This window comes from Triturus cristatus, chromosome 10 (assembly GCF_964204655.1).
Source record: "Triturus cristatus chromosome 10, aTriCri1.1, whole genome shotgun sequence".
NCBI classification, from domain to species: domain Eukaryota; kingdom Metazoa; phylum Chordata; class Amphibia; order Caudata; family Salamandridae; genus Triturus; species Triturus cristatus.
The window spans coordinates 1,083,732,242-1,083,746,379 of record NC_140593.1 but is presented as its reverse complement, the minus strand read 5'-3'; the positions used below and the strand labels follow the sequence as shown (position 1 = coordinate 1,083,746,379).

The 14,138-nt window shown below is 47.3% G+C and overlaps 1 protein-coding gene across 1 annotated transcript in view; it reads right to left on the bottom strand.

Moving 5' to 3' along the window:
- The window catches only part of INTS1 (integrator complex subunit 1), a 625,364-nt gene that overhangs the window by 206,311 nt on the left and 404,915 nt on the right, over positions 1–14,138 (bottom strand). The window contains exon 29 of the mRNA XM_085629257.1: positions 3,315–3,413. Within this exon, the coding sequence (XP_085485383.1) occupies positions 3,315–3,413 (99 nt within the window). The remainder of the gene's footprint in view (positions 1–3,314; positions 3,414–14,138) is intronic.

The window sequence follows — 14,138 nt, the reverse complement described above, 5'->3', positions numbered from 1 at the left end:
ACACTCTGCGCAACCCCAGCAGCAGCAGCTGCACCTTCTCCCTCTTGGCCGCAAAACACTGGCAAAACTTCCCTCTTCAACTCCAAACAAACCCAACCCTTCAGGAGTTCAGAAAGAACCTGAAAACTTGGCTCATCAACAGGAGCAGCAGCCCCCCCCCCCCCGAATCCCCCCTCCAGCGCTTGGATACACTCACGGGTGACAAGTAGTGCTCTATAGATCCCCTTTGATTTGATGACTTTGGAACGTTGAAAGTGAACCCCAAAAATGTCAGTAGGTTTGCTGTCATCTGGAGATGGGAAACAACGACTGGGGTGAGCCTGCCATCAGCAGCCAAACATCGGGGTATGGTAAGAAGGGTACCCCCTACCTTCAAAGGTGTTCTGTGACCCGTGCTATCAATTTTCGTGAATACCAAATTGAAAATGCTCCTGGTCCACAGTGAACTGCAGGTAGTGTCAGTGGGTTTGCAGGACAGGGATATGGAAATAAACGCCCTGCAAGTGAAACTCCACCATCCAGTCTACAGTGTTTAAAGCAGACAAGACCTAGATGAGCATCTTGAATTTGTTGTGTCACTGGAAGGCATTGAGAGGGTAAGTCTCTAAAATAGGATGAAGGCCTCTGTACTGCTTCGGTACAGGAAGTCACGAACATAACATCCACTTCTTACTACCATGGCCAGAAATGTCTCTATTGCCCAGTTGGCCAAAAGGGGGCCTGCCCTTGCTACCGTTAATTGGACAGAAGGTCCTCCGTGAGCTGCCCTAATGGTGGTGGAATGTGCAGCGAGGTAGAAAGAAATAGGAGGCCGCAGCACCGTTGGACAATTTGGAGGACCCACTTGCCAGAGGTGATGACCTGCCACCCAAGGAGGTAATATTACATTCTGCTTCCAACAGGGCGACTGTGTGCTGGTAAGGACACACTCAAGCAGATTTGCTGGAGGGGCAGGCACCCTTCTGTCCTAGTTTCTGTCTCTGAGAATTGCAGTCTGCCACAAAAGGGCTAAATAGCCTGCTTGGCTGGTGGAAGGGTCTGGCGTAGGCAAAACTAAAAACCCCCGACCACAGCCACGGAGAGGGAGAAATGGTTGGTGCACCTGTCTGGTGGGACAGAAATAGCCAAGGAACTTGCTGTGCCCCAGGCTCCTTAAACCACTCCATGTCTGTGTATCCTTTTTCGCCAAAGAGTCAAGAGCTGTCAAACGGCATGCCCATCAGGGATGATTAGGCATCCCTAGAGAAGCCTCTAAAGCCCATCCAGGCAGGACAGTTAGGTGCCACACTGGTGTCCACTGCTTGGTCCAGGAAGTCGGGTGTGTCCAAGTCAGAATGTATTAAAAATGTCACTGCATTGCAACTATCCTGGATAACTTTATTAAGAGAGGCTTGAAGGTCATCCACAATGGCAGGTAAAACTTGCACCACTGTGTCCCAATGGGCATAGGACTAGCGGCCACGAAAGATGTAATTTACTGACCTGAGATCAAGGCACACAGGGGAGACAACCCGCATGCCAAATGTCTCCATCTATTTCGACTCATGATCATGCAGAGTGGTAGGAAAGGCATTTACTGTGCTGGTGGACGCATGGACAACTCAACTCTCTGGTGTCAGATTTTGTGTAAGAAATGGCTGGGTTGCTAGGTGCAGGATGATGGTGATGACCTGGCAGAAGTACCTCAATTAAAACATTAGCCTTGACGTCCATAGTGGGGAGCTCCACGTCTACGACTTCTGCCACCCTCTGCATAACTAATACGAATAAGGCACTTTCCTCCATAGCAGGACCATGGTGGGATGCACAGTTGGTATCTGGAGAAGTATCCAGACCACTGGCATCTTGGAGTTCTATCGTCATCACATTGTGGGATATAATCATCCCCTTCATCATAACTGTCATTGTCTAAATCAGTTGAGCTGTAGTGCAAAGTAGGGCAAATTGTCAGAATCTTGTGATTGCCTGTTGGTCGCTTGCCACTCTAAGTGAAACCTCAGTCAGGTCGTGGTGGATTCTACAGAGAGAGACAAACAGCACAATTGGCTAAAATTTCTCCTTCAGCATTTACGGTATCACGTTGATGCAAATGGAACCAGAACAGGGGGTGGCGCTGGGACTGAAGTGAACACCGGTGCTGAACCCGATGCAGGTTCACTGGCACAGATGGGGCGGACGGGGGGCCTGCCAGTAGAAATCTGACTGGAGGCACCTGTGAATACTTCTTTTCCAAACACACAACAGTGGGAGCCAGTAGAGAGCTGAAAATGTACAGCATGGCCCCCCAGAAAACCCCTATTTACTGTGACGTTGCAGATGAACCCAGAACCTCAGGGAGAGCTAAGACTTGACTTGACATAACCTCTGGTTGGGAGGGAGACCAGGAGGCGCACTGACACCCTTGAACCCTTCCTGCAGTCCGAGATTGGCTGGATAGGGCTGATCTCGCTTCAACTTGTTATGCCTTTTGTTGGACTCACTCTAAGAGTTTGATCGCGACAATATGACACAGGAGCTGGAACAGGACCTCCCTTTAGACTTCGACAGGTCGCATCGTGGAATCTTCTTGTGTTTAGAGATGTAAAGTTTGCCTCAAAGTTCCATAAGCCCTTCAGGTTCATCTGGGTACAGTCATCACAGGACCTGGAATTTGTGCTCCAACCCCAGGCACCAAAGACACACTTCGTTAGGACCCACTGCAGACACCCGTTTGCGACAGTCCCTACAAGGTTTGAACCTGGTCATCTTAGGGGGTGACGTTCCCCTTGAATACTAGTACATTTTTACTAAAATTGTGTTCTTGAGAACAAGGAGAAGCTCTGATCAACATCTGAAGGCCCCAAAAGAAAGGAACTAACATCAGTGTGCATGACTTGTGCTTATAAGTGGTTCAACTCATCACTTATGAAGCGGAACGTTGTTGATGAGCAACCGCACCGTGCCACTACAGGCACGCAGGAGTACTGCTTCAAACTTTCCCGATCCAGTCTGACAGCAGAGAAATATTCATAGGGTGAGGAATCTGTGGTTAAAAGTATCCATCTGGAAAAAACAGATGCATAGAGCTATAAAAGTTTACAAAACCTTACACATTGGAAGGAATGCAAGATGTATCCAGGGAGAGAGCAGAATAAACAGAAGACAATGTCACTACAATAGATTATCTAAACAAAAATCAGCAAACACTCCTCGTAGTCATAACAGCAGTCTGAGCAAGCCAACAGAAGTGAAATATATTAATTTAAAAGATCACCATCCACTGAGCATTGTAGGTGCATGAATTCCTTCTCCTATTAAACATTAAAGTGCAATACCTCGTCTCGTTTGAATGGTTGCAGTGAGCAAACTGTGGAAGGTTTGGCCTCCAGAAGCTCCCCTCTCATGCTGAACTTCGACAAGATGAGCCATGTAATCTGCAAAGAAGCAACCCCACAAAATAGACAAAGAAAACCTCTGTAAAATGTATCATTTTAGTCAATATGTGACAAGTGAGAAACAGCGCGGTAAAGTGATGGCAATGCATATTGAAAAAGAGGTAACTAAAACCAGCAATTCAATAAAACTTGTGTTACTAAAATAGTACAGAAATAGAAACAGAAACAGATGAAATTTGACTAAGTGGTAACTCAAAATTTAGCATATTGCTGCCTCAGTGCTAATTAAATGCTATTCATCACACTAATGAAGAGACGCAAATAAAAGTGACAGCTTTACAACTTATAATGTCACTTTTACATAATAAAAATCACAATTCACAACTTCTGAGAAACACTCTATGAAAGCAACTCTTGAACATCTATGGTGAAGAACGGGTGCCCCTGTGTCATTCATTTCCTTTTCTCAACAATACCACCTTTTTCCATAAAATCACACATATATTTTGAGTTTCTCACACATTTTCAATTAACTACTTTGTCCGATACTTCAAATAGTGAAGACTGATGCTATTGTATAAGCACTACAGTCTTGGGTAGACATCTTCTTGCTTTGCTGCTAAAAACTCGATATATTTAGAATTTCATTATCTATGGGTTCCACAAAACAACAGATTCCAAAAGATACTATGGGGCACCCTGTCCATTATCCTCTTGGATCCCCTCTTCATTTACAGCTTAGCAGTATGCGTTTTCCAAATGGTGGAACCACCAGGGACTCTGCCACCTGGAAAATTCATGCAAAAGACCTATGGACAGATTAAATTGTGGTGGTGCCAATCCTTCTGTAACAATTCTCACCAGCACTGGTTCTATACAGGGCACACCAAATCAACTGCAGAGAAGTAAAAATGCAAGCAAGAAAATTCCGAGCACATGAGAGTTACATTTTTTTTCTCAAAGACAGACATACAAATGAAGTCAGGTCTACCATGCCGGCATTGTAGGCAGGACCTTTTACCACATAGCCTTTCTCCAAATAGGCAACTACTATGTACCAGTAATTGCCTAGTTTGGTAAGCTGGCTGGGGTGGTTGAGAAGGTGCACCAGCTGTGCTAGCCATACAGGGGCTGGCTTTCCAAATGGTACATCATGCTCTAAGTCCTTGCAAGTGTTTCAATTCCTTTCTACACATCTCCTTTTCAGCTGACTAGTTTTCACTCAATGGAAATATTCACAAGTTACCTTTGTCAGTGGCATCACATTATCAAAATTAAAGAATTAGTGAACATAACACCACATGAAAATGGACCTTTCCCTCCAGTTAGAATATAGGCTGTCTAAGATGAAAAGAACTCACTTGCCGTGACCTTGTAAACGCCAGCTGATGCAAAGTAGGTTGTTCATATATTCATCCAAACAGAGACCCAAGGTTATCCTCTCTTCAGAACAGAGCCCCAAAAATTACATTACTTGTTCTGAAGTCTTGCAATGGTCCTCTTGACACCCAGGAGGATATTAAGCTTTGTAGAGCTCCGGTCAGTACCTAAGGCTGAATGGCTGAGAAATAAATCACCTTCCCTTTGTGGAGAGGCCATGCCTCAGATAGAGTTGATCTTCCTGATGCAAGTCGAAAACATCTCTATATCAGAACTGATGTGATCATGGTTTGGCTAGAAGCATGGCTGAACAATTGGGATTGTAGCTGTAGAATGAAAATGAAAATGTAGGTGGTTGTTTGGGGGATGGGTGGGAGGTAAAAAAAAAAAAAAAAAAAAGAAAGAAAAGGATCATTGGGAAGGAACAGATGAATCTTCGTGACCAACTGATCAAGCTACAGCCAGACCATTCAAATAATTGCACATTCATGATGCAAAGTGTTTGCATGTGGTATTCTGAATAGTGTGAAAGATTCCATTCCAGTTGTACCCTTTCTCGCCATGTCTTTATCTCTGAGATTACTCAGTCATCGATAATAAGTGTCTGACTACCTGCAAAGGATGCAAGTCTAAACATTAAACAACCTTGGGCGGTGGTATGCAAAGTGAAAGAAGCCATGACAGGATGGCACATTTACAAAACTGCATTTACGAATGCGAGAGCGATGGATAATGCAGGCTGTAAAAGTTTCAAACTTATTAAGGGGCTATCATATGTTAAACACAACCACTTTTAACACGATCACAGAAAAGAAGGCCGTAAAGGTAAAGAAAATTATCTTTAACTCCAAGACAGCCCATATCAACTGAATCACTGTAGATCAAGTCAGAAAATAATTTAGTAAATGAATGGAGAAGGAATATGCTACTTACCAGTATGCATCTGTTCTTGGCATGTAGAGCTGCAGAGTTGTACACTTAGCAGATTGTACACTTAGCATAGATCGCCATCTGGTGTTGGGCCCGGATGTTTGCAGTTTGTTTTTCTTCTTGGACAGTCTTTGGAAGTCACGAGTTTGGTGACTCCTCCTTCGGTCCGTACTGCGCATGGGCTTCGGCTCCATCCTCAGATTGTTTTTCGCCAACAGGGAAATGATGGAGCTTGGTAATCACAGTGAGAAACCCATGTGTGTAGTATCTAAATAAGATGTACTGGAACGGATACAGGTAGCCGGGGAGGCGGGAGGGCGTGTACAACTCTGCAGCTCTACATGCCAAGAACAGATGCATACTGGTAAGTAGCATATTCCGTTCGAGGCATATGAGCTGCAGATTGTACACTTAGCATAGATTATATAGCAGTACCCAACCCTAGCGGCGACCACCGGTATCCGTTGCAGTGGTTTGAAATAGTGTCTTTAGTACAGCCTGGCCCACTCTAGCTTGCTGTTTGGAATGCACATCTACACAGTAATGTTTTGTGAAGGTGTGCGGTGTAGACCATGTGGCTGCTTTGCAGATGTCATCTAAGGGTATATTCCCTAGAAAGGCCATAGAAGCCCCTAACTTTCTTGTAGAATGGGCTTTAGGCGGAACAGATAATGTTCTTTTTAGCCTTTTGGTAGCAAATCTGTATGCATTTTACAATCCACCTAGCTATCCCTGATTTAGAAATGGGGTTGCCTTTATGTGGTGGAGAGAAGGAGACGAACAATTGTTTAGTCTTCCTGAATGGTTGCGTTTTTTGTATGTAGTATAGCAAGGCCCTTTTTACATCGAGTGTGTGTAAGGCTCTTTCTGCAACAGATTGAGGTTGCGAGAAGAAGACAGGTAATTCCACCGATTGATTGAGATGGAAGGGGGAAATGACCTTGGGCAGGAACTTCGGATTTGTGCGAAGTATGACCTTGCTGTGATGTATTTGTATGAAGGGTTCCTGTATAGTGAACGCTTGTATTTCACCAACCCTTCTAAGGGAAGTGATAGCTACGAGAAAAGCTGTTTTCCAGGTGAGAAACTGTAGCTCGCATTTATGCATTGGTTCGAAGGGCGGACCCATTAGTCGTGTAAGAACTAAATTTAGATTCCATACAGGGGAAGGTGGTGCCCTGGGAGGAATTACTCGTTTAAGGCCTTCCATGAAGGCTTTAATAGCGGGCACTCTGAAGAGAGATAAATGCTGTCTGTTTTGTAGATAAGCAGCGATCGCTGCTAGGTGTAGGCGTATGGATGAATATGCCAGGTTACACCTGTGAAGATGGAGCAGATAGCATATGATGTGCTGTATGGATGCATCTAAAGGGTTGATTGTATTGTTACGGCAGTAAATAACAAATCTTTTCCACTTTGCGGCATAACATGCTCTAGTGGTAGGACGTCTGGCTTCCATGATGATGTTCATGCAATCAGGGGGAAGGTTAAGGTATCCGAATTCTAGGATTTCAGGAGCCAGATCGCCAGGTTGAGCTGAGCTGGGTCCGGGTGCCTGATTTCTCCATGGTTCTGGGTTAGGAGGCATGGGGATAGGTGCAGTTTTTGATGTGGTACCACTGATAGTTGTAGTAGCGTGGTGTACCACGGCTGCCTGGCCCACGTCGGAGCTACCAGAATGAGTGTGAGGGAGTGCTGTTGTAGCTTCCTGACCACTAATGGAATTAGTGGGAGAGGTGGAAAGGCGTATGCAAATCTGCCTGACCAGTTCATCCATATCGCATTGCCCTTGGACAATGGGTGTGGGTATCTGGCGGCGAAGCTTGGGCATTTTTTGTTTTCGTGGGTGGCGAAGAGGTCTATCTGAGGATGCCCCCACTGTTGGAAGAATGGTTGAAGAACTTGCGGATGCAGTTCCCATTCGTGTAGTTGTTGCGTTTGTCTGCTGAGCAGATCTGCCATGGTGTTTTGTACGCCTGGAACGTGTTGTGCCAGGAGAAAGATGTTTTGGGGAATTGCCCATCTCCATATGCTCTGGGCTAAGCGGGAGAGCTGGGGAGAGTGTGTCCCCCCCTGTTTTTGGATATAATACATTGCAGTCATGTTGTCTGTGCGAATGAGGACTGCTTTGCCCGAAATCTGTTTTTGGAAAGATTTTAGGGCTAGAAAGATCGCCAAGAGCTCCAGATGGTTGATGTGGAGCAATTTTTGCTGTGGCGTCCATAGACCTTGCATTGTGAGGTGTAGGAGGTGCGCTCCCCAGCCGGAGAGCGATGCGTCCGCTGTTAGAATCACCTGAGGAACCGGGTCCAGGAACGGCCGCCCTTTGGAAAGGTTTGTGGTGTTCCACCACTGCAGAGAGTGATGTGTGCGGCCGTCCACCAACACCAGATCCGTCAGCTGACCCTGGGCCTGGTTCCACTGTTGTGCTAGGCACTCTTGAAGTGGACGCATGTGTAGTCTTGCATGGGGCACTATAAAGATGCAAGACGCCATCATTCCTATGAGCTTCATGAACACTCTTGCTGGAAGAGAGTGTTGGGGAAGAAATGTTTTGCCTAAGGCTTGAATGCTTGTGATTCTGGCTGTGTTTGGATAGGCAATACCTTTGGAGGTGTCTATAGTGGCCCCGAGATATTGCTTTGTGTGAGATGGTATGAGGTGGGACTTTTGGTAGTTCACCGTGAAGCCTAGCTGGTGGAGCAGTTGGATGGTGCTGTTTGTATGCTGCACGCATTGGTGGTAAGACGCGGCTTTTATCAGCCAGTCGTCTAAGTAAGGGAAGACGTGAATGTGTTGACGTCTGAGGTGTGCTGCTACTACCGCTAGGCATTTGGTAAAGACCCGTGGTGCGGTGGTGACCCCGAAGGGGAGAACCGTGAATTGGTAATGTTGCCCGTCCACCACGAACCTGAGGTATTTCCTGTGAGAGGGGTGTATTGGAATGTGAAAGTATGCGTCTTTCAGATCCAAGGATGTGAGAAAGTCTCCCTGACAGAGGAGCGGGAGGACTTGTTGTAGGGTGACCATATGGAAATGGTCTGAATGTATGTAGGCATTTAGAGGCCGGAGGTCCAGAATGGGCCTGAGGGTACCGTCTTTCTTTGGTATTAGGAAATATAGGGAGTAAACCCCTAGATTTTGCTGATTGATGGGGACATGCTCTATAGCGTGTTTTTGGAGAAGGGAGAGTACCTCCTGTTTGAGCAGTGTGGAATGTTCTTGAGACATTGGACGGTGCCTTGGTGGGATATTGGGCAGGGTAGATGTTAGCTCGAGACAGTACCCTGACCGAATGATTTGGGTCACCCATTTGTCCGATGTTATGGACTCCCATGCGTGGATAAAGTTTTGTAGTCTGCCCCCGACCGGAGTGGAATGGTCTGGGGGGAGCGGAGGGAAGTCATTGTGTGGGCGGGGTGGCAGAACGGGTGTTGTTAGTTTTGCCCCTGCCCTTATTGTTGTTGCCTCTGTAACCACCTCTTTGGTTGCCCTTTGAAAAGGTATTTTGAGGAGGGGATTTGTAGGAGGTAGAGGTGCTATCGGTGGAGAAGCCTCTGCCTGTGCCACGAAAGGAGGAGCGTCGAAAGGAACGTTTAGAGGCTTGTGTTTGGAGTGCCCCCATAGACTTTGCTGTGTCTGTGTCCTTTTTCATCTTTTCCAACGCTTCGTCTACCTTGGGCCCAAAGAGAGTTTGTTGGTCAAAGGGGTGATTGAGTATGGACGCCTGGACTTCAGGCTTAAACCCTGAGATCCTGAGCCAGGCATGGCGACGAAGCAGGACACTGGTATTTATGGCTCTAGAAGCAGTGTCGGCTGCATCGAGGGCACATTTAATGGAGGTGTTTGTAATGAGTTTACCCTCCTGTATTAGCTCATGAGCCCTACGCTTGTGTTTCTCGGGGAGGTGCTGCATAAGAGCCTCAAGTTCGTCGTAGTGTGCTCTGTCATAGCGCGCAAGTAGCGCTTGTGTGTTTGCAATGCGCCACATGTTTGCAGCTTGAGAGGCGGTGCGCTTGCCAGACGCGTCTAGGAGTTTGGATTCCTTGTCTGGCGGTGGGGCTTCTCCTGAGGACTGGGAGTTAGCCCGCTTTCTAGCTGTAGAGACAACTAGGGAATCTAAGGGAGCAGGGCCCTTAATGTATGCAGGGTCTGTGGGTGCCGCCTTATACTTTTTCTCTATTCTAGGGTTTAGTACCCTGGCCCTGACAGGGTCTTTGAACACCTCTGCGGCATGCTTGGTGACACCCTTAAGCATGGGTAAGATAGAGGTGGATTTGTCCTGTATGTCGAATGTATCCAGTAAGAAGTCGTCTTCCACTGGTTCAGTGTGCATGTCCACCCCATGGTAGTGTGCTGCTCTCTGCACTAAATGATGGAACCCTAAGGAGTCCTCTGGAGGAGACGGCCTGGATGGGTATAGGTCGTCCTGAGGAATATCGGGTACATCAGGGTTATTGTAATCCTCCCACGGGTCTGGGGTCCCTGGTGGAGTGGGATCCATTGGGGCGTCCGCCGGATAATTGTCCGGGTCCCCGTCATCCGGATCTGGGGACGGGGCCGGAGAGTAGTGAGGTAAAGGTGGCGGAGACCTGGGAGGGGGTGGAGGAGGTGGAGGAGGTAGGGGAGGTGGTAGTGGGGAGGGCACTCTGAGGGGAGAAGTAGCAGAGTCCTTCCGTTTGGGTGGTGGAGGAGGAGCCGGAGTATCAAGGCGTCTTTTCTTGATGATTAAAGTCAATAGCCCAGTCTTTGGATCTTTGGACAGAGTCTTTTGTAAAGGGTCTGGTGTAAACAGAGCCAATGGCGTCGAATCGTCCGTCGGCACCGGTGATTTCGGAACCGAGGACTTCGATGGTCTGTGTGCGCCATGCTTTTTTGGGGCCTCCGGTTTTTTCGGCGTCGAAGGAGTTTTCGGCGCCGGAGCGTCGGTGCCGACAGATTTGTGTTTGTGTTTGGCCGGCACCGAGAGTCCAGGCTTCGGCACCGGTGGCTTCGGAGTCGAGCTGGATATTGCTTTCTTCGGTGCCGGATGCTGTTTTTCGGCACCGGGCGTCGGCTGGCTAGATCCCGAGCTGCCGTGAGACTTTGGAGGCTTCGACACCGGGCCCGAAGGTGGGGTGATCGAAGCTTTGGTCTTGGTTTTGCCCAGGCCGGCAGGCGAGGGAGTAACCTGAGTCTCTTTGGTTTTGGGCGCGGGGGTGGGAGGGGGCACAGTACTCACGGCCCGCTGCGCCGGTGTGATGTCCTCCACGTCGGAGTCGTCGGCCTCGGAAGCGCTGACGACGTCTTCTTCCTGCTCGGTGTGTGTTTGCCCCGAAGCTTCAGCGCCGTCTCCGAAGATGTCCGGTGGAGCTGCAGACGATGAGTGCGCCATGGTGCGTCGAGCTTTTCGATCCCGGATGGTTTTCTTCGATCGAAAAGACTTACAGGCGGGGCAGTCTCTGGCCTCGTGTTCTGGAGAGAGGCAAAGATTACACACCTGATGGAGGTCGGTGTGGGGAAATTTAGACCCACATTTTGGGCACTTTTTGAACGGAGTCCTTTCCATCGGCCGGGACCGGAGTCGAGGAGGGCCCGAAGGCCGGTGCCGATGTACGGGATGGAGAAAAGTGCCGCTTCGAGAGATGAAGATGATGATGAAGAAACTCGAAGAAACGAGGATTTTCCGTCGAGGCTGGAACCGTAGAAGTTCGAAGCCGGAGCACGAAGTATCACATCCGAGCCCGATGGCGGAAAAAAACTATCTGAGGATGGAGCCGAAGCCCATGCGCAGTACGGACCGAAGGAGGAGTCACCAAACTCGTGACTTCCAAAGACTGTCCAAGAAGAAAAACAAACTGCAAACATCCGGGCCCAACACCAGATGGCGATCTATGCTAAGTGTACAATCTGCTAAGTGTACAATCTGCAGCTCATATGCCTCGAACATCTAGTTTCAAAAGGGGACCAGGACCAGGACTGGAGGATGCCCTGGAAGCAGAACACCAATATGAGCAGCAGTTTGGTGGTGGCTGGTAGACAAAGTGGAGTAGGGATGGTAGAGCAGAACTTTTAATTGAATGTGTTAGCCTTTTTGACACACCAGTAACATTGCTTTAGTCTTGGCATACATGATATGAAAGAACATGCAACTTGGCATTGAGCTTTAATGCCTTTGATCTTGAATGCCTAGACATCTATTTGGTGTACCAGGAATACTGTGAATGGTTTCATCTTTTTTCTTTGATATCTCCTGGTGAGGGGTCCATGGAGTTCTTGTGTGGAAATATGGATTTTTCTGGTCAGTTATGTCCCCTATCTTGGACCCCAACGGTTCTATGTGCATGTTACAAGTACATGTATATCCCCTCCAGTTCCAGTCATGAAGACGCAAACACATGTGCGTCCACCGTCAACATGTCCTCTGTCAGATCCGCCATGAATAGGCCGGATATTCCATTCCTAAGTATGAAAAGCCACCGGCTTTATATGGTTCACCTATGCCATTTTACAGTCCAGGCAAGTAGGCCCTGATTCTGTCATCAAACTCTTCTTGCCTTCTGCCTCTGAAAACTCCAGTCTGAGCCTGCATCTGTGACCATGAACTTTGTCTCATTCTCTGCGCGGCTCACGAAGCCTGACATCAGCCTATTCTCTGCCAAGAACTGTATTTCACCTTCGAGTTATCTGCTTCACCCCTCAGCCGATGCATTCCTGTCTAGTAGTTTAAGTAAACATTCTTCCAGCTACCGAGCAAAAGGCCCGGCTTCTCTGTCTTCATGCAAGTAATTCATAGCCCTGTTACCATGGAATATTCCTACCCCCTCGCATTTAGTGTAGACACTTAGACGCTTGTACACGCACGCACAGTCAGTATAGAATAGATTCTGTCCGAGAGTCCTTCTTTTGTGGATAACATAGTTCTTTAAACATAGGATGTTAGATATGATTTGGGATATCAATTGTTACGCCTACTGCATTCGCTTCATTGTAATGTATGTACTATAAAAGTCATTTCTTGTCAATAAAGTATGTACTTCACTTCCTGAACCTCCGTGGTGATGGAACTTGGAGCAACCGATTATAATCGATCATTGGAATAAAGCCCATTCCGAACCTCTAATACCACGGATTCTGCCTCTTATTTACTGAGCTGTTTTATTATGTTTCCGTATCAAATTAAGTCCCGGTAAAGGAATTTTATTTACCACATGAATGGCGCCCGAACAGGGACACTTTCTCATCTCACGCGCCGGCGGTGAGTTGCAGGCCCGGTCTCCTGCCACAGCTGGACGGACAATAACGCGTACCAGCAGGATTTCCTGTATCTCCCTCCGGTCAAGCGGGGGCGACTGAGGCTGCGATCAACACCCAGACGAGGCGGTGAGAGGTGCGAAGTATCCCGACCAGAGCCTAGCTGAGAGAGCAAGATCCGAGGTATACAGAGGCCCACCAGTTTCCGAAGTCCCAAGTCGAGTCCAGTTTCCGACGAGTCGAGTCGAGTCCAGTCCGGTCCAAGTCCAGTTTCCGAGGCCTTCCGTTTCCGAAGCTACCCGGTGAGTACCATTACTGGGGAGGCATTTCTGACGTGCACATAGGTTGTGCCGGTCAAGACGGGTTTGGGTACACAAATCCGGTCTGCACTGTTTTAGCAGTGTATATGTACTGTTTAGCAGTATATCAAGTATTCCGAAGTATCTAGTTATTGTCAAAAATTATGCTTGGTGATTAGTTATGCAGACGATCATCATTGTTGGTTATTTTAAAGGTTAAAAAATGTTTAATGTTTAATGTGTTAAACGTCTTGCATATTGTGGTATGACTGGTTGTTCATTATTGTGCTTTTGTACTAAGTGTGTTCAAGATTAAGTATCAGATCAGTTCTCAATATGCCGCTCTTTTCGAAACTAAGACAGATCACTACAAGAAAAGGGGTACTCGAAGAAGCCGTTCCTATTCCTCCTAGGGACACTCCAGGGTACTTCATGTATCATAAACATGGCTTAGACGCTATATTATTTCTTGATTTATGGGTAGACTACACCAAGGAATTACCAGAAAGTCAGAGGTGGCCCACAGCGGGAACCTGGGATGCAGAGTGCATCATGAAAGTAGAGGAAGAGTTATGGAAAAGGAAAGTCAGACAATCACAGAAAGATGCCGTTGAGTTATGGCGTAAAGAATCTCATAGACGTACAGAAAAAGCACGTAGACAGGAAGAGAAGAGTAAAGAGAATTCCAATAAAGTTCGAGAAAATCTATTAATTGAGGAAGGGATCCGAGTGAAATCAGAACAAGTAGACAGACAAAGAAATGCCCTTATGAATGGTATGTATCCCCTTCTGGCCGAAGGATTACCTAAAGCTACTCCAGAAATACCGAAAGACTTGCCGCCCCCATTATTTCCAATAAAGGTACATCCTAAGGGGCATCCTAGAACCGCAGAAGATGTTTTTCTTTCTTCATATTTAGATG